Below are 21,066 nucleotides of genomic sequence, written 5' to 3'. Positions count from 1 at the left end.
CAAGAATCCAAAGTGTATTATTCCTATCAAAAGCGGCAACAGGAAAACAAAAAGCAGTCAACTTGTTTCAGGGGCAAAAATCCCCTTTCATCACAGCTTGAACACTGTAGAAAAAGTATTTTGTGGACTCAAAACAAAAATCTCAGACAGGAGATGATATTAATGAGTAATTGAACCTGCATCAGCAGCCAAATGATTTGTCACATTATTTGGCAGCTAATGCAGGTGACCACGGAATATTATTTTAACCCAGGTGCTTTTATTTTGAATCCTATAGATACTTTTGCTACATTGTTTAATCCCTGGTGAAGGGGAATTTTTAACCCACGAAATGCATTGACTACCTATTATTATTCTGTTGACAATTGTGATACCAATAAAAGATTTTGGACTCTCTAAATGACCGTTTGTCTCTATTTTTGTCTTATCTACATGTGGATTTCTCATTTTGGGTGACTCCCATTTCCCTAGGAAGTCCCACACTTTGTGGGGGGCTGCAGAATGCAAGCCACTAGGGTAATGTAAACACTCAGTGTAATTGTTTAAAGATCTTAATCCAGCACCTCACCTACACCCCCCTTTAATGCCTGGAACCCAATCAGTGATAGCTAATATGGTTGGTGGGAATTATGTTCCTTACATTGTGGGTCAGTGAGATAAATTCATTTATTATTGGTGGTTAGTAGGAAAAGAATCCCTCTAAATTTAGTGACTAGCTGACCACCAGTGTAAAGGGTATTCCCCCTCTCATTGACCATGTAAATATCCATGTATTTCTTGCATTGGTAGTCAGTGGAAAAATGCAGAGGCACAAAAAGGCCAGATATAAATAAAACTCCCCAGGGTCCCTGTGTGTCTTGTTATCGGGGTCCCGAATCCCCCTTATCACTGTTATCAGAGAGCCAGCAGAGTAGGTCGTTCTCTACTCACTTCCTTTGTGGCTCCAACAGGTCACAAAGATATAATACAAAAAAGAAAAGTCTGCAAAGCGCTCCCCCAGCTGGCTAAATCCAGAGTTGATCTTTCCCCTAGGTTCGCCATTGCCTCAGGTACTGAATTTAGTAACACATCCAGCCTTTTTGTGAAGCAAAATACTGAATTGCCTAGAATATGCTATTGTGCAAGATTATTCCTTATTTATTTATTTATTTCAGGTACTTATATAGCGCCATCAACTTACACAGCGCTTTACATAGTGCCGCCCCCCCCATCCATGCACCGGGCCCCTTTCAGGACGCTGGACACATGGATTCCTATGGCGGGGGTGGGGGGGTGGTACTTTTTGAAGCAGCAGAGGCTCTGATAGGATTCAAAATAGGGTGGGCTCGGGGAGCAGAGATTGCACCCTAATCCCACCCAGATATGTGATGATAGCAAATAAATTTTCACTATATTGTCACACTAACCTTCATCCCCGCCATTCAGGAGGCAGGGCCTCAGACCTGTTTCCTGATTGGCCAAAGCACCAGGCCACCCTATTGGATGCCTGGCGCTTAGGAAGAGGAGTGGAGGACTCAGAGACACACACTGGAACGGAGGCTGTGGTAAGTGTCACAATGTCAGACCTGCATGCCGGGGGGGTTGGGGTGCTGCCAGTGCTGCGAGCCCCACTGGGAACAGTGGCTGCATTTGATGGGCACAAGTGGCTGCGTTTGATGGGCACAATGGCTGCATATGATGGGCACAAGTGGCTGCATATGATGGGCAGAAGTGGCTGCATTTGACAGGCACAATTGGCTGCATTTGATGGGCACATGTGGCTGCATTTGACGAGCACAAGTGGCTGCATATGATGGGCACAGTGGCTGCATATAATGGGCACAAGTGGCTGCATATCATGGGCACATGTGGCTGCATTTGACGGGTACAAGTGGCTGCATTTGATGGGCACAAGTGGCTGCATATGATGGGCACAAGTGGCTGCATATGATGGGCACAGTGGCTGCATATAATGGACACAGTGGCTGCATATGATGGGCACACGTGGCTGCATATGATGGGCACAAGTGGCTGCATTTGTCAGGCACAAGTGGCTGCATTTGATGGGTACAAGTGGCTGCATATGATGGGCACAAATGGCTGTGTTTGATGGGCACAGTGGCTGCGTTTGATGGGCACAATGGCTGAAGATGATGGGCACAAGTGGCTGCATATGATGGGCACAAGTGGCTGCATTTGATGGGCACAGTGGCTGCATTTGATGGGCAAAATGGCTGCATATGATGGGCACAAGTGGCTGCATATGATGGGCACAGCGGCTGCATATGATGGGCACAGCGGCTGCATATGATGGGCACACGTGGCTGCATATGATGGGCACACATGGCTGCATATGATGGGCATAAAGGCTGCATATGATGGGCACAAGTGGCTGCATATGATGGGCACAATGGCTGCATTTGATGGGCACAATGGCTGCATTTGATGGGCACAGTGAGGCTGCAATTGATGGGAGGGGGTTTCAGTATTTTTCATTTTGTTTGCGCCCAACCAATCAATGCGCAAACCAATCAATATACAGGCATACCCCACTTTTAAGTACCCAATGGGGTTTATTTACTATCGCTGGAGTGTGCAAAATAAGGCTCACTTCTGCATAGAAACCAATAAGTTTCCAGGTTTTATTACCAAAGCTTAATTGAACAAGCTGGGGTTAGAAGCTAATTGGTTTCTATGCAGAAGTGAGCCTGATTTTGCACTCTCCAGCGATAGTAAATAAATCCCATTGTGTACTTAAAGGTGGGGTATGCCTGTACGCTTATTGCGATTTTTTTTTACAAAAAATATGTAGCAGAATACATATCAGCCTAAACTGATGAATGAATTTGTTTTTTTACATTTTTTTTTTTTTGGAAATGTTTTATAGCAGAAAGTAAAAAATGTTGTTTTTTTTTCAAAATTGCCGCTCTTTTTTTGTTTACAGCGCAAAAAATAAAACCGCAGAGGTGATCAAATACCACCAAAAGAAAGCTCCATTTGTGGGAAAAAAAGGACATGCATTTTGTTTGGTTACAACGTCCCACCACCATGCAATTGTCAGTTAAATCGACGCAGTGCAGTAACGCAAAAAATGACCTGGTCAGGTGGGTAAATCCTTCCGGGGTCGAAGTGGTAAAACTAGCCCTAATTCAACAGTGGGTGAAGGAAAATATCCCCTGTTGGGACACAGACAGCAACAAAATGTAATAGTTGTTCTATCACGTAAAAAAAAAAGTGTTCTATAGTTGTCTATTGTTATGAGAAATTTCCTCTATGAGTACATAGAGGGCAATTAAAAGTTAGGAGAGATTCTATTCTTTCCCCACCCTATAAAATGTGGCTGGAGCTCCATTTTAAATAAAGCCTAAGGTCTGTAGAACGATACATTAAAAATCTGTATACACATAGTGGTCTCTGGAAATTGTATTTCAATACTGATGTTAAACAAGTTTAAAGTGTCAATATACCCTATTTTCCTGATGCATTCTTTGTCATATAAGCTAGTCAGCAGCTACATACCATTATATGTAATAAAGACATCATAAAAACATATTACTCTCCTTACCTTGTAGCATACTCCTATACGCAGTATCAGCTATTGCATAGATATGAGGGGGCATTTCATGCCTCTTCTTCCCTTTGTACATATCAATGATTTTCTCAGAATAAATTGGAAGGGCTTTGTAGGGGTTCACCACAACACAGAAAAGGCCAGAATATGTCTGTAAAATAAACAGATTTATTTAATTGACTGTGAAAACTATTCAAATTGAACAAAGTAAACTGCATTCATCCAACAAACTGAAAGCTAATGAACAAAAACACTGGTCAGGTAATCAAATGCACTAAAATATTATGTCAGTATGCTCTAAACTCACAGACAGTAGAAATTTGATAATCCTTAAACAGGTAGTCGTGAGAGGATGGAATGGCAAACAGAGCATGTGTGGAGTACTTACATTCTCAACAAACCTATGCCAACTCTTCCTAATATTCTTGACGTTCTTGTTCTAAAGCCTATTTTATCCCCAAAATAAGGTTCAGCCCTTGGGGGAACACAACTCTAAAGTGAGAATCAGATATCTACAGGAAGTATGCTCGACATCTGCTCTAGGTCTAAACGTCATACTATAATATAATATAACATATGATATATATTTAGGATCTAGACCTTAAAGTTTTAAGCCGTTTTGGATAACATTTGTAGACCTGTTTGTTACTGTAGCTTACTAAAGCACAAAACTGTTTCCTAGAATTAAATGAGGTTAGGGTACTTTTTAGTAAAGCCATACTTCAGTGTTTAATCTGCACATACTAAATAAACAGACGTAATAAGAAATATCAAGGTATTAAGTGTTAAACTGTAACTAGAAATATATATATATATATCTATATATATAGATAGATATATATATATATATCTATATATATAGATATATATGTATATATCTATATATATTTGCATCATTGTTGTTCTCTATACGTGGTAATTATTCCCATTTTTGGCACCTTGGAAAAGGGTTTCACATAGGAGTACCAAGATCTCTATTTGCTTGGCCTTATAAGGAGAACAAAGACAGACTTGTTTAAAGAGATGGTATGTATGGTCTGCTTGGTATTTAGAAACAGAACATAAATGGGAATATGTTTGTTACTGACTAGACGGTCTTGACATATGACGCAGGCACTTGTTTTTCCCTATTTTTGCTATTCCCAATATTACAACAGGGCCAGACAAGCTGTGACATTACAGATGTTGATGTACTACATTTCCCATGATGCAATATCCCTCCAAGACTAAATCCTACATTTCTAGTCAGCTTGGATAGTCTTTGCTCTTTATGTAATTCCAAAACAATTAGACTACTCTACTGGCGGTTGTTATTGTGATGTTTTAATTTTACAGCTTAAGTTGATAATCTAATCTTTTATTTACATATATACAGTCAATTAAATTATTGTCTGACCAATGTTTATTTGCATTTTAATAATTATGGCCAAGATTCTAGCCAGGTTCCTGTCATTTATGTGTCTCTGGCTAATAGCAGCTCATGCTTTAAATAACCTGAAGCTCTAATTGTGAGACATCTGCCAATGTTTTTGCTGATTAAGGAGTAATTCTTGCCTTCATCATGGGCAACTAATTTCAGGTTTATGGTGGTACTTGCTATGGGCATTATGGATATATTTTTTCCTTCGCTTATTACTGTTCTGCTTTTCAGTGGGATAAGAGGGATGGGCCCCTGAAAAGCAAATTAATGCAGTCACCTGCCACATAATAGCCTCATGGCTGTCCAAATGTGTGGGTCTTCTCTCTACCAATAAGGACTAAGTGTATGAATTTACTATTATCTGAAATAGCCATGTGAAAAAGTCTCATGATCACTTTTTTTGTTGGTCGCCAATGCCAGAAGTCAGCCAAGAAAAATAGGAGAGTTGGTGCATGAGGAGAACTATGATTTAAATGGTCTTGCTGAATCTTGTCCTCATTCATTACATTATTGAGCTATTAATATTCCTGGCTATGCTCTCTTTCTGTGACATAAGGTAGAAGTGAGAAGTAATATAAAGGTGAGTGTGAAAGACAGCCTTGTTGATGGAGAGTGTGATGGTGCTTAGGCATTATGGTTGAAGTTGCATATGGGTGTGAATACTTCAAAGTCAGTTATTAAAGTTCTTTCAGGCCCCCCCAATGTCAATGAGGGGGTAGTGACTTAGCACTTTGCACAGATAGAAAGGACTACAAGGACTGGGGCAATGGTAATAATGTGAGATTTTAACTACCCTGAAAATGACTGGAGTAATGGTACTTCTATAACAGTAAAAGGGCGGAAATTTATAAACCTATTAGGCCTCATGTACACTGGACGTTATAAAAATCCCAGTAGTGTTAGCTGTAAAAATCTGTAGCTATAGAATTAATTTTGCAGCATTTTTGCAGTAGCGTTTTTGAGCATTTTTTAGCTGTAGTGTTTCTTTAGCTTTTTTTTAGCAAAACTATACTCCCACAAAAGTTTATGGCTCAAAAACACTGATAAATGTGGAATAGTTTTTCAGCATTTTTCAGCTTTTATCAGATTGAAAGCAATTTTACAGCTGAAAAACTCCTCTTAAAACCCCATATTTTTTTTTTCCCAGTCAAAAAACACCCCTTCCAAAAAACAGCTATAACAGCCTATGTGTGCATGGACACACAGGAAAATATGCTGGGGAATTTACTGGCTGCAGAAAAAAACACCTGAAGCTAAAAACAGCAGCTGTAAAAACATCCAGTGTACATGAGGCCTTCCAAGAGAATTTTATGGTTCAGATTATAGAAGCCCCTACCAGAAATTGTGCGTCTTTTGGTCTGTTTCAGGTCCAAATTCGGCCAAAAATTCAGACTGAAATCTGACCTAAAACGGTGAATGAGGATGCACCGGACTCCTGCTGTTAGCCGCTGTGTGCTCATATGTGAACCCAGCCTCAGACTGGGATGGAATATTGCCATCAAGGAACACAGAACAGAAATGTAAGTTACAAAGAATATAATAAAATGTGTAAACAGGAAATTAGGGCTGCAAAAATTCAAAACAGTTTGAGCATCTAGGGCCTTTATAATAAAACGCAGGGTTGGTGACTCAACATTAACATGGTCCAGAAACAATTAGACAAAATATATAGCACCTGGACCAGATGCCATACACCCATGTATTCTCAAAGAGTCTAGGCTTGGAAAATTCTGTCTATGTATGGATAGCATATAAGTTTATTGTTGATAAATGTAAAGTTATACACTTAGGGCTAAAACATTCATGCATTTTAGGAGAACAACTGGGGAATCAGTGGTTGAGAAGCATCTGTCCTGGTGAATCATAAGCATGCAATGCCAAGCTGCAGTCTCTAAAGCAAGCAAAATACTTTCTTTTATTTAAAGGTATAGACTCCTGAGAAAGAGAGACATTATTTTGTCCCTGTACAAATCATTAGTAAGACCTCACCTAGGATATGCAGTACAGTTTTGATAAACAGTTCACAAAAAGGATATCAGGGAACTGGAGAAAGTGCAGAGAAGGGCAACCAAACTAAGCAGAAGCCTGGAGGAGCTCAGCTATGAAGAAAGATTAGCTGAACTTATTTTCTTCTCTTTTGATAAAGGGTGATTAAAGGTAGTATGATCACCAGGGTAGGGTAGTATAGATACATAAATGTACCATACTCGGAACATGGTGCAGAGTTATTCACTTTAAGATCATTACAAAGGACAAGGGGCCACTCCTACATTTTTGGAGGAAAAATTTTTTAACCTCCACATACGGAAGGGGTTCTTCACAGTAAGAGCTGTAAAATGTGGAAAAGACTCCATCAAAAACTAGCTCTAGCCGGCTCAGTTCATGGTTTTAAACAAAGAGCTGAATGCTTTCCTTAATGCACACAGGTGCTTTGACGGCGCTACCCATTGATTTCAATGGGCAGGGGCGCTGCAAAGAAGCTGCTTGCAGGACTTTTTTGACATCCTGCCAGCGCAGCGCCCCAGTGTGAAAGTACTCGGGCTTTCACACTGGGATTGCAGATGAGGCTTTTTTCAGGCGCTTTACAGGCGCTATTTTTAGCACTAAAGCGCCTGAAAAACACCTCCAGTGTGAAAGGGGTCTTCAGGATTACCAGGTAAAAATTAAAGAAAGAAAGCCTACACAAAGAAAACCAAGGAGAACCAACTAAGAATTGGTCAGCTGCAATATAAATACTTGCTTTTGGGCTTAATATTGCTTTAACTGAATTCCTTTTCACAAAGTCTTTAGCAAAATGTTGCAAAGTATTTGGTAAGATATTATTTCCATTGTCTTTGCTTTAGAATTGTTATATAGTTAGTTGGTTTGACTAAAGACACGTTTCTTCCCTTATTCTATATTCTATGATCATAGTACTCAGAAATACTGAAATTAGTCTACTTTAAGAATTTTCATGGGAGACATACATGCTCAATATTTAAAGATCTTATAGCTTTACATTTTTTTTAATGTTATGTGCTTCCCGGTAACTTCTCTTCTGAGAAACAAAACAATTGGCTTGCTATTGGGGCTGCTGATCAAGGGGGAGGAGCCAGGAGAAGAAGAGGATCGGGGCTACTCTGTGTAAAACCATTGCACAGAGCAGGTAAGTATGACATTTGTTTATTATCACTTTAACAGCAGCGGGGATGTAAACAATGCCCCCCGCACAGCCTCCTTCCCCCTTGGTGGTCACCAGTAGCTCAGGCTGGCCTTTCCCTGCCTCCTCCCCTCAAATCTGGCCTTCCCCCACCTCCTCCCCTTACATTGTCTGAGCCGATGCTCCCTGCTGTACCACCCATTGTCTCTCTGCTTCCTCCCACCTCCGCTGGTAGCATGGCTCCTGAGCTGAAGCATGCTGACTATGGGGGAGGCATTGTTACTGTTTGTAAGGACTCCGGTGGGTTCTGGCTCCTTAACAACCACCCGCCGGTGTCCTTAAAAACCAATGAATAGCTGGTTCTTAAGGAGCCAGCCCCAAGGGGATCCTTAAAAGCCCATTATTTAAAGCTTTATTTATTTTTTAAATGCAGAATGCATTTTATAAGCACTGCAATGTAAATATACATGTGATGCAGTGTGAAAGCAGCCTAACTGGACCATGAAAAGAAAAGCAACATTCACTCTGCTTTATCTTTCTATCAGAATGCTTCTTGTCAGAACATGAACTGGTTGGCTCCTTGCACTGCTTTTTCCTCTCACACTCCAGATCTGCTATAAAGAGACTGATACCAGGTAAAATTCAGGTACTTACTCTGCTTGCATTTAACTTATACATTTAATGATATATTCATTAATACAATGCTGCAGTAATTTGTGTCACCTCTATGTCAGGAACATGGTGCATGCTTAAATTTTGGTCTACTTTATTGTATTGGCAGCCCTTTCAAATGAGAAGGCATGAGAAGTCATGACATAACAGGCATATGTTAATGCACCACAATTGATTGCTTAGATCTAAAAGTGCTCAAAGATGCACTATTAATGGCACTTTGCATTAAGAGGTCTGCAGAGAGCTGTTTATTCATTGTATACACAGACTATTATTAAAAATAGATTAATAAATACAATGGCTTTGAAGATGACCAACATTTTTAAAGAATAACTGAAGGCAAAATTGTTCTACCTTTAGCACCCCTGTCAGTTCATATTGCTGTCTGTGGCGTCATTAGGGAGATTCACCCTCTCTATTTGTCCTGTTTACCATTATCATTGAACGTTACAGTGAAACAAATCCCAATTTTGGGTTGTCACCAAAAGGGGAATAGGGGAAACATCTTCCAATGTGGACATAGTTCTGGTGACCCTGGTGACAACCAGGAATTCTCTCACTTTAGGGGAATGACACAGGACACAGATGGATAACAAAAACCTGATGGAGCTTATAACCTTCCCATACTCTATGCAAAATGAAAACAAACGTTTTGCCTCTAGTTCTACTAGAACCTTATTTTACACAAAGTGGAAAATTTTAACTAAATTGATTTAGTGCTAGTAGATGCCCTGCTAATCTCAAATTTACTTAAAAAAATAAATTATTTTGAAACATTGTAAGAGCAAGAGTAGCATAACAAGGAAATTGTTGTTGGAATTATTGGAAATAATAAGCAGTTAATTCTTTTTTCACAAAGAATACATTTTTACCTGAAAAACTCACATCATATGTAGAGCATAACTACATTATATTTACTAGGATACCTTGACTAGTTATACTCCCAGATCAAAGTAGACATACCCAGACAAGGTAGTAGATTAAGTCCAGATAATATAATGGGTATTATGATAAAAGTAATAGCTTACAATTTTGCAATCATCACTAGCAAGTATCCAGAACACTTGTTGCAGATTGTTAAACTCATTATACTCAAAGTAAATTCTTGAAAATGTTCCAAGTAAGGAAGATCTGCCAAACCTTCAGTATGTACAAAGAAGCAAATGTTCATGCTTTAGAAACATGTACGATTTGACTTAGTCTTTGAAATTAGTAAGTAGAGTCCACTTGTGTCTTTGAAATTAGTGAAAAAAGCGAAGAACCCCTATTACTGTCCAAATGTTGGAGTAAAACACCACTCTCATCTTTCTTCAGAATTTTGTTTCGCCATGTTTGCCATGTTTTATAAGAGATCAAGTTTTACAAGTTTGCCATGTTTTATAAGAGATCCTGTACCCAGACTACTATACAATGCCTTGAAAAAGTATTCACACCCCTTGAAATTTTCCAAATTTTGTCATGTTACAAGCAAAAACGTAAAAACCTTGTAGAACCACCTTTCGCTGCAATTACAGCTGCAAGTATTTTTCGGTATGTCTCTACCAGCTTTGCACTGCTAGAGGGTGACATTTTTGCCCATTCTTCTTTGCAAAACAGCTCAAGCTCTGTCAGATTGGATGGAGAGAATCTGTGAACAGCAATTTTAAAGCCTTGCCACAGATTCTCAATTGGATTTAGGTCTGGACTCTGATTGGGCCATTCTGACACATGAATATTCTTTGATCTAATGCCGCGTACACACGGTCGGACTTTTCGTCTACAAAAGTCCGACAGCCTGTCCGACATACTTCCGACGTACCTTCGGTGGACTTGCGGCAGACTTTCTTACGAACGGACTTGCCTACACACGACCAAACAAAAGTCCGACGGATTCGTACGTGATGACGTACACCAGACTAAAATAAGGAAGTTCATAGCCAGTAGCCAATAGCTGCCCTAGCATGGGTTTTTGTCCGTCGGACTAGCACACAGACGAGCGGATTTCGGGGTCCGTCGTACTTACGACGTAAAGATTTGAAGCATGTTTCAAATCTAAAGTCCGTCGAATTTGAGGCTAAAAAAGTCAGTTGAAAGTCCGGAGAAGCCCACACACGATCGGATTACCAGCCAGCTTTAGTCCGTCAGCGTCCGTTGGACTTTTGTAGACGAAAAGTCCGACCGTGTGTACGCGGCATAAGCCATTCCATTATAGCTCTGGCTGTATGTTTAGGGTCGTTGTTCTGCTGGAAGGTGAACCTCTGCCCCAGTCTCAAGTCTTTTGCAGACTCTAACAGGTTTTCTTCTAAGATTGCCCTGTTTTTGGCTTCATCCATCTTCCCATCAACTCTGAACAGCTTCCCTGTCCCTGCTGAAGAAAAGCACCCCCACAACATGATGCTGCCACCACCATGTTTCACGGTGGGGATGATGTGTTCAGGGTGATGTGTGGTGTTAGTTTTCCCCCACACATAGCATTTTTCTTTTAGGACAAAAAGTTCAATTTTGGTCTCATCTGACCAGAGCACCTTCTTCCACATGTTTGCTGTGCCCCCCCCCCCCCATGGCTTCTTGCAAACTGCAAACGGGACTTCTTATGGCTTTCTTCCAACAATGGCTTTCTTATTGCCACTTTTCCATAAAGGCCAGATTTGTGGAATGCACGACTAACAGTTGTCCTGTGGACAGATTCCCCCACCTGAGCTGTGGAGCTCTGCAGTTTCTCCAGAGTTACCATGGGCCTCTTGACTGCTTCTCTGATTAATGCTCTCATTGCTCAGCATGTCAGTTTAGATGGACGACCATGTCTTGGTAGGTTTGCAGTTGTGCCATACTCTTTCCTTTTTCCGATGATGGATTGAACAGTGCTCCTTGAGATGTTCAAAGCTTGGAATATTTTTTTTATAACCTAAGCCTGCTTTAAACTTCTCCACAACTTTATCCTTGACCTGTCTGGTGTGTTCCTTGGCCTTCATGATGCTGTTTGTTCACTAAGGTTCTCTAATAAACCTCTGAGGGCTTCACAGAACAGCTGTATTTATACTGAGATTAAATTACACACAAGTGGACTCTACTTACTATTTAGGTGACTTCTGAAGGCAATTGGTTCCACTAGATTTTAGTTAGGGGGATCAGAGTAAAGGGGGCTGAATACAAAAGCACGCCACACTTTTCAGATTTTTATATGTAAAAAATAGGGAAAACCATTTACCATTTTCCTTCCACTTCACAATTATGTGCCACTTTGTGTTGGTCTATCACATAAAATCCCATTAAAATAAATTTACGTCTTTGGTTGTAACATGACAAAATGTGGAACATTTCAAGGGGTGTGAAAACTTTTTCAAGGCTTTGTATATACCAAAATTCATGTTCCTTCCATCACCCTGCCTCAACCCAAGACAACCGTACTCCTCCTGCTACCCCACCCTAGCCCTTTGTCTAGTGGAAAGCATAACATCATATAGGAATCGATGACACTACATGATAGTGATGAATAGGGATGAGCCGAACACCCCCCGGTTCGGTTCGCACCAGAACCTGCGAACGGATCGAAAGTTCGCATGAACGTTAGAACCCCATTGATGTCTATGGGACTCGAACGTTCAAAATCAAAAGTGCTAATTTTAAAGGCTAATTTGCATGGTATTGTCCTAAAAAGGGTTTGGGGACCCGGGTCCTACCCCAGGGGACATGTATCAATGCAAAAAAAACTTTTAAAAATGGCCGTTTTTTCGGGAGCAGTGATTTTAATGATGCTTAAAGTAAAAAAAGAAAAAGTGAAATATTCCTTTAAATATCGTACCTGGGGGGTGTCTATAGTATGCCTGTAAAGTGGCGCGTGTTTCCCATGTTTAGAACAGTCCCTGCACCAAATGTCATTTTTAAAGGAAAAAATCTCATTTAAAACTGCTTGCGGGTTTAATGTAATGTCGGGTCCTGGCAATATGGATGAAAATCAGTGAGACAAACGGCATGGGTACCCCCCAGTCCATTACCAGGCCCTTTGGGTCTTGTATGGATATTAAGGGGAACCCCGCACCCAAATTAAAATAAGGAAAGGTGTGGGGCCACCAGGCCCTATATACTCTGAACAGCAGTATACAGGCGGTGCAAACAAGACAGGGACTGTAGGTTTGTTGTTAAGTAGAATCTGTTTGTCATTTTGAACGGGTACATTTTTAACGTGTTTAGCTCCAGCCAAAATATCTTTTTTAAGCTTTTTGGAAAACATAGGGAAGGGTTATCACCCCTGTGACATTTGTTTTGCTGTCTTTCCTCCTCTTTAGAAGATTTCACCTCACTTTTTGTCCCAATGACAAATGTTTTTTGAGAATTTGGGGTTTTTTGTGGAACAAGGATTGGAAAGCATCAGTGGAAAGGAGAAATGTTTTTCCCATATTAACTCTTACAGGAGAGAATTTCCCTTCCTAGGGGTAGATTTGATCTCACTTCCTGTTGTCTCCTTCCGTTTGCAAGTAGGAGTCGTTTGTAAGTTAGATGTTTGAAAGTAGGGGCCTGCCCTATATACTCAGCAGAAATTTGGGCCTTAGGTGTTGTTGTGGCCACAACAACGTAAGCCCTCACAGGGCCCTGCTGTGAAATATTAGATCAAGAATTGTAATTACATGCCCCTGTTGAACAGGGGCAGAAAAATTGGGCCTTTGGTGGTGCTGGTGCCACAACACTGCAACCCCTCACAGACACTCTAGTTGGAACGCAGGAACGAGCCCTGCTGCAAAGTATTGCATCAAAAATTGTAATTACACGCCCCTGTTAAACAGGGGCAGAAAAATTGGTCCTTAGGCACTGGTGCTGGTGCCACAACACTGCAACCCCTCACAGACACTCTAGTTGGAACGCAGGAACGAGCCCTGCTGCAAAGTATTGCATCAAAAATTGTAATTACACGCCCCTGTTAAACAGGGGCAGAAAAATTGGGCCTTAGGCACTGGTGCTGGTGCCACAACACTGCAACCCCTCACAGACACTCTAGTTGGAACGCAGGAACGAGCCCTGCTGCAAAGTATTGCATCAAAAATTGTAATTACACGCCCCTGTTAAACAGGGGCAGAAAAATTGGTCCTTAGGCACTGGTGCTGGTGCCACAACACTGCAACCCCTCACAGACACTCTAGTTGGAACGCAGGAACGAGCCCTGCTGCAAAGTATTGCATCAAAAATTGTAATTACACGCCCCTGTTAAACAGGGGCAGAAAAATTGGGCCTTAGGCACTGGTGCTGGTGCCACAACACTGCAACCCCTCACAGACACTCTAGTTGGAACGCAGGAACGAGCCCTGCTGCAAAGTATTGCATCAAAAATTGTAATTACACGCCCCTGTTAAACAGGGGCAGAAAAATTGGGCCTTAGGCACTGGTGCTGGTGCCACAACACTGCAACCCCTCACAGACACTCTAGTTGGAACGCAGGAACGAGCCCTGCTGCAAAGTATTGCATCAAAAATTGTAATTACACACCCCTGTTAAACAGGGGCTGAAAAATTGTGCCTTAGGCACTGGTGGTGGCGCCCAGAACCAAAAATGTTCTTACAAGCTATCAGCGTGATGAGTGAGGAGGAAGAGGATAATTACTCAGGGATAGTCACTCAGCATCAGCATAGGCAATCTTTGAAGGGATCTGAGATTTCAAAAAAAATTATTCGGTTACATCAGCATCAGGTGCTTGGTAGCTGGTGGTGATCCAAGACTGATTCATTTTTATGAAGGTCAGTCGATCGACCGAGTCGGTGGACAGACGCACCCTGTGATCGGTTACAACGCCTCCAGCAGCACTGAATGTGCGTTCCGAAAGAACGCTGGATGCAGGACAGGCCAGTAGCTCAATTGCATACTGTGCAAGCTCTGGCCAGTGATCCATCCTCAAGACCCAGTAACCCAGAGGATTTTCGGTGGGAAAGGTGTCCAAGTCTGATCTTGCCCCTAGGTATTCCTGCACCATGTAAAACAGACGCTGGCGATGGTTGCTGGAACCGATCATACCTTGGGGCTGCGGACCAAAAAATTGTCTGAACGCATCGGTCAGACGGCCACCTTCTCCACCGCTCCTTCTTTGACTAACCGAAGCCTCAGCAACACGTTGTCCAGAAACAGGAGTTTGTAACCTCCCAGTCTCTGGGAACGTGTTGCACAGACCTTTCTGCAAGGCCTCCCGAAGATGTTTCATCCTCTGCTCCCTCTGCGATGGCAAGATAAGGTCCGCAACCTTACCCTTGTAACGTGGATCAAGGATGGTTGCCAGCCAGTATTGGTCCTTCTCCTTGATACCACGAATACGAGGATCCTTACGCAGGCTTTGCAGGATCAGGGAGGCCATGCAGCCTTAAAGACTGCTGCTGATGCTGAGTGCCAGGCTCCACCTCCATACTGACACAATCTTCCTCCTCCTCCTCCTCCTCCTCCTCGTCCTCTTCCTGTGTGATTGGCGGGCACGCAGGAACACTGTCTGGATAAAGGGGGCCTTGAGAGCTAAGGAAGTCCTCCTCTTCCTGCCTCTGTTCTGCCTCAAGTGCCCTGTCCATTATTCCACGCAGCGTGTGCTCCAACAGGTGGACAAGGGGGACAGTGTCACTGATGCATGCACTGTCACTGCTCACCATCCTCGTGGCCTCCTCAAATGGTGACAGGACAGTGCATGCATCCCTGATCATGGCCCACTGGCGTGGGGAAAAAAAAACAAGCTCCCCTGACCCTGTCCTGGTGCCATAGTCGCACAGGTACTCATTGATGGCCCTCTGCTGCATGTGCAGCCGCTGCAGCGTGGCCAACGTTGAGTTCCACCTGGTGGGCATGTCACAGATTAGGCGGTTCTTGGGCAGGTTAAACTCCTTTTGGAGGTCCGTCAGCCGAGCACTGGCATTATATGACCGGCGGAAATGCACACAGACTTTCCTGGCCTGCCTCAGGACATCCTGTAAGCCCGGGTACCTGCCCAAGAACCGCTGCACCACCAAGTTAAGGACGTGAGCCAAACAGGGCACATGGGTCATTGGCCCTGTCGGAGGGCAGAGAGGAGGTTGGTGCCATTGTCGCAAACCACCATTCCTGCCTTAAGTTGGCGTGGCGTCAACCACCTCTGAACCTGCCCCTGCAGAGCTGACAGAACCTCTGCCCCAGTGTGGCTCCCCAAGCACACCAGCTCAAGCACCGCATGGCATCTTTTGGCCTGCGTACTTGCGTAGCCCCTTGAACGGCTACGGAGCACCGCTGGTTCCGAGGACAAAGCACAGGAAGAGGCCATGGAGGAAGAAGAAGAGGAGGGGGTGGAGGAGAGAGGTGTGTCACAATCATTAGCATTTTGGAGGCGTGGTGGCTGAACAACCTCCAACACTACTGCACCTTGTCCTGCATCCTTCCCAGCTGCCAGGAGAGTCACCCAATGCTCCGTGAAACTTAGGTAACGTCCCTGTCCATGCCTGCTGGACCATGAGTGTCCAGCGAGGTATGGACATTGCCTTCCACATGCCGGTAGAGAGCCGGAATCGCCTTCCGTGAGAAAAAGTGGCCTTTGGGTACCTGCCACTGAGGAACCGCACATTCCACAAACTCACGGAAGGGGGCAGAGTCTACCAACTGAAAAGGCAGCAGTTGAAGTGCTAGCAATTTTGCCAAGCTAGCATTTAACCGCTGGGCATGTGGATGGCTGGGAGCAAACTTCTTTCGGTGGTGCAGCAGCTGGGGCAGGGAAATTTGCCTGGTACAATCTGACGTCGGTGTACCAAAAGCAGATTGCCCACAAGTACTTGGCTGTGACACACCTAATTCTACACCTTCATTCCTCTCAGTGCAGGTCTCAGAGAGGACTGAAGGTATAGTGGGGTTGGAAATCTCAGCTGATGAGGAGCAAGGAGAGGTCATCTTTGTTCTTTGGTGTGGGTCTTTTAGATACGCTTGCCAACTAACTGCATGGCAGGTCAACATATGTCTGGTCAAGCATGTGGTACAGAAGCGGGAGATGTTTTGGCCACGCGAGATACGCTTGAGAAATATGTTGCAAATAGCAGCGGTGCGATCTGATGCACTCGTCTCAAAAAAGGCCCACACCAAAGAACTTTTTGAATAACGCGCAGAGACTGCAGCGCCCTGCACATGTGGAGCTTTGGGGTGTGATGCAGTCAATGTGCTGCCCTTATGATGTGCCACCTCCTCCTCCTCCTCCTCCTCCTCTCTCCTATCAGGCACCCACGTTGAGTCAGTGACTTCATCATCCCCTCCCTCCTCATCACTGGAGCAAACCTGGCAGTATGCTGCAGCAGAGGGAGCATGACTGCCAGATTGCTGTCCTTCTTGGGCACCCCCTCTGTCCGTGCTCATGTTACTGCCTTCATCGAGCTCAGTATCATCATCAGAGCCTTCCAAACGCTGGGCATCCTCCTGGAGCATGTACTCAACACTGTGGTCAAACAGTTTGAGGGACTCCTCAGGAGGACATGGTGGGGCTAGGGAAGGAGTCACTGATGACATTGAGCCGAGGGAAGAGGCCGCTGCTTTGCCAGACAAAGTACCCTGGGCATGGGTGAGAGAGGATGAGGAGGATGAGGACGGCTTGGTCATCCACTCGACCAAGTCTTCCGCATGTTGCGGCTCAACACGGCCAGCTGCCGAAAAAAAGGCCAAGCGTGTCCCACGGCCACGTGCTGATGAGGATGCACCGTCTCCACGACCAGCACTAGACACAGAGCCTGCTTGCCCTCTCTTATTGGCTTGTGACTGTCTGCCTCTCCTTCTTGGCCTTCCAGACATACTAATGGCCTGTAGCTGCACTAAGCTGGGATATATATATATATATATAGATATATATATACTGATACTGCAGCTAGCAAAACTGCCTGCCTGTAGTATGAGAACACCACCAACCTTCTACAGGTAGCTTTAGCTGAACACTGTGAGGTGGACGCACCCCACTAACTTGTAGGTTTAGCTGAACACTGTGATCAGGACGCACCCCATTAACTTGTAGGTTTAGCTGAACACTGTGAGCAGGACACACCCCACTAACTTGTAGGTTTAGCTGAACACTGTGAGCAGGACGCACCGCACTAACTTGTAGGTTTAACTGAACACTGTGAGCAGGACACACCCCACTAACTTGTAGGTTTAGCTGAACACTGTGAGCAGGACGCACCCCACTAACTTATAGGTTTAGCTGAACACTGTGAGCAGGACGCACTGCACTAACTGTAAATAGCCTAGCTGCCTGACTGTGGTACTAATAGGATCAAAAGAACACCAGCAATTTTCTTCAGGTGGCTGTATATACTGTAACAAGACAAGCCTGCCTGTCAGTAAGAAGATAACAGGAACGGATCTAGCTGAACACTATGAGCAGGACGCACTGCACTAACTTGTAGGTTTAGCTGAACACTGTGAGGTGGATGCACCCCACTAACTTGTAGGTTTAGCTGAACACTGTGAGGTGGACGCACCACACTAACTTGTAGGTTTAGCTGAACACTGTGAGCAGGACGCACCCCACTAACTTGTAGGTTTAGCTGAACACTGTGAGCAGGACGCACTGCACTAACTGTAAATAGTCTAGCTGCCTGACTGTGGTACTAATAGGATCAAAAGAACACCAGTAATTTTCTTCAGGTAGCTGTATATACTGTAACAAGACAAGCCTGCCTGTCAGTAAGAAGATAACAGGAACGGATCTAGCTGAACACTGTGAGCAGGACGCACTGCACTAACTTGTAGGTTTAGCTGAACACTGTGAGGTGGTCGCACCCCACTAACTTGTAGGTTTAGCTGAACACTGTGAGCAGGACGCACTGCACTAACTGTAATTAGACTAGCTGCCTGACTGTGGTACTAATAGGATCAAAAAAACACCAGTAATTTTCTTCAGGTAGCTGTATATACTGTAACAAGACAAGCCTGCCTGTCAGTAAGAAGATAACAGGAACGGATCTAGCTGAACACTGTGAGCAGGACGCACCCCACTAACTTGTAAGTTTAGCTGAACACTGTGAGCAGGACGCACCCCACTAACTTGTAGGTTTAGCTGAACACTGTGAGGTGGACGCACCACACTAACTTTGTAGGTTTAGCTGAACACTGTGAGCAGGACGCACCCCACTAACTTGTAGGTTTAGCTGAACACTGTGAGCAGGACGCACCCCACTAACTTGTAGGTTTAGCTGAACACTGTGAGCAGGACGCACCGCACTAACTTGCAGGTTTAGCTGAAAACTGTGAGCAGGACGCACCCCACTAACTTGTAGGTTTAGCTGAACACTGTGAGCAGGACGCACCCCACTAACTTGTAGGTTTAGCTGAACACTGTGAGCAGGACGCACTGCACTAACTGTAAACAGTCTAGCTGCCTGACTGTGGTACTAATAGGATCAAAAGAACACCAGCAATTTTCTTCAGGTAGCTGTATATACTGTAACAAGACAAGCCTGCCTGTCAGTAAGAAGATAACAGGAACGGATCTAGCTGAACACTGTGAGCAGGACGCACTGCACTAACTTGTAGGTTTAGCTGAACACTGTGAGGTGGACGCACCCCACTAACTTGTAGGTTTAGCTGAACACTGTGAGCAGGACGCACTGCACTAACTATAAATAGTCTAGCTGCCTGACTGTGGTACTAATAGGATCAAAAGAACACCAGTAATTTTCTTCAGGTAGCTGTATATACTGTAACAAGACAAGCCTGCCTGTCAGTAAGAAGATAACAGGAACGGATCTAGCTGAACACTGTGAGCAGGACACACCCCACTAACTTGTAGTTTTAGCTGAACACTGTGAGCAGGACGCACTGCACTAACTGTAAATAGCCTAGCTGCCTGACTGTGGTACTAATAGGATCAAAAGAACACCAGCAATTTTCTTCAGGTAGCTGTATTTACTGTAACAAGACAAGCCTGCCTATCAGTAAGAAGATAACAGGAACGGATCTAGCTGAACACTGTGAGCAGGACGCACTGCACTAACTGTAAATAGTCTAGCTGCCTGACTGTGGTACTAATAGGATCAAAAGAACACAAGCAATTTTCTTCAGGTAGCTGTATACACTGTAACAAGACAAGCCTGCCTGTCAGTAAGAAGATAACAGGAACGGATCTAGCTGAACACTGTGAGCAGGACGCACTGCACTAACTGTAAATAGTCTAGCTGCCTGACTGTGGTACTAATAGGATCAAAAGAACACCAGTAATTTTCTTCAGGTAGCTGTAAATACTGTAACAAGACAAGCCTGCCTGTCAGTAGGAAGATAACAAGAACGGATCTAGCTAAACTGAATACAGTGTATATATATATATATGCAACACCTGGGATGCATATATATACACAATACACTGTAAGTGCAGCTAACTGACTGACTGTTCTGCCTAATCTATCTAACTCAAATCAAATGTCACTGTCTGTCTCTCTCTCTCAATGAACGCCGGAACACACACTACACAGGGCCGCCGTGCAGGCGGCCTTATATAGTGTGGGGCTTGTACTAAATCCCCTGAGCCATAATTGGCCAAAGCCTCCTTGGCTTTGGCCAATTACGGCTCTCTGTTCAGGCGGCGCTGTGATTGGCCAAGCATGCGGGTCATAGTGCATGCTTGGCCAATCATCAGCCAGCAATGCACTGCGATGCCGCAGTGAATTATGGGCCGTGACGCGCCACACGAATTTGGCGCGAACGGCCCATATCGTTTGCAATTCGGCGAACGGGCGAACAGACGATGTTCGAGTCAAACATGGGCTCGACTCGAACAGGAAGCTCATCCCTAGTGATGAACATGGTGATTTTTATCTGGTTTAGATATCCTTTAACAGAAACCTCTTGAATTCAACTGATGTAAATTTCTCTTCATCTGAGTACTCTCTACAGCAGGGACCTCCAAATTGTTCAGTATGCGGGCCGCATTGTTTATTTTATATTTTTTACACTGGCAGAAAACAATCAGTTTGCAAGTGAGCAAATCAAATTTAAATGAATGAATGTTTAGCTTGGAGATTTTTTGTAATCAGCATGATATGCTTTATAACAGGGAAAATAAACAAAACAAAGAAATTCCAAGTAAACTCGAGCCTATCAGAGTCTGCATTTACATTAGAGTCCTTATCAGAGCCCCATTATATCATAGTTCCCTCTAAAGTCCCCCTTACATTGGAGCCCCTGCTTACATAAGAGCCCTCATCAGAGTCCCCTCTTACATCATGGTCTCCATCAGAGTCCCCTCTTACATGAGAGGGCCAGGTAAAATCTTGCAGCGGGTGAGATTTGGCCTGTGGGCCCTAGTTTGGAGACCCCTGCTCTACAGTAAATGTTTTGGCTGATGTG

The 21,066-nt window shown here is 43.7% G+C and overlaps 1 protein-coding gene across 3 annotated transcripts in view; it reads right to left on the bottom strand.

The window, feature by feature from the left end:
- LOC141101800 (myosin-11) overlaps nucleotides 1-21,066 on the bottom strand; it is a 208,667-nt gene that overhangs the window by 165,591 nt on the left and 22,010 nt on the right. For all 3 annotated transcript variants that reach the window (XM_073591142.1, XM_073591143.1, XM_073591145.1), the window contains exon 3: nucleotides 3,545-3,701. In XM_073591142.1, coding sequence (XP_073447243.1) covers nucleotides 3,545-3,701 — 157 coding nt within the window. The remainder of the gene's footprint in view (nucleotides 1-3,544; nucleotides 3,702-21,066) is intronic.

Source organism: Aquarana catesbeiana, linkage group LG06 (genome assembly GCF_042186555.1).
Source record: "Aquarana catesbeiana isolate 2022-GZ linkage group LG06, ASM4218655v1, whole genome shotgun sequence".
Taxonomy (NCBI): domain Eukaryota; kingdom Metazoa; phylum Chordata; class Amphibia; order Anura; family Ranidae; genus Aquarana; species Aquarana catesbeiana.
This window is presented reverse-complemented; position numbering and strand designations above follow the sequence as displayed.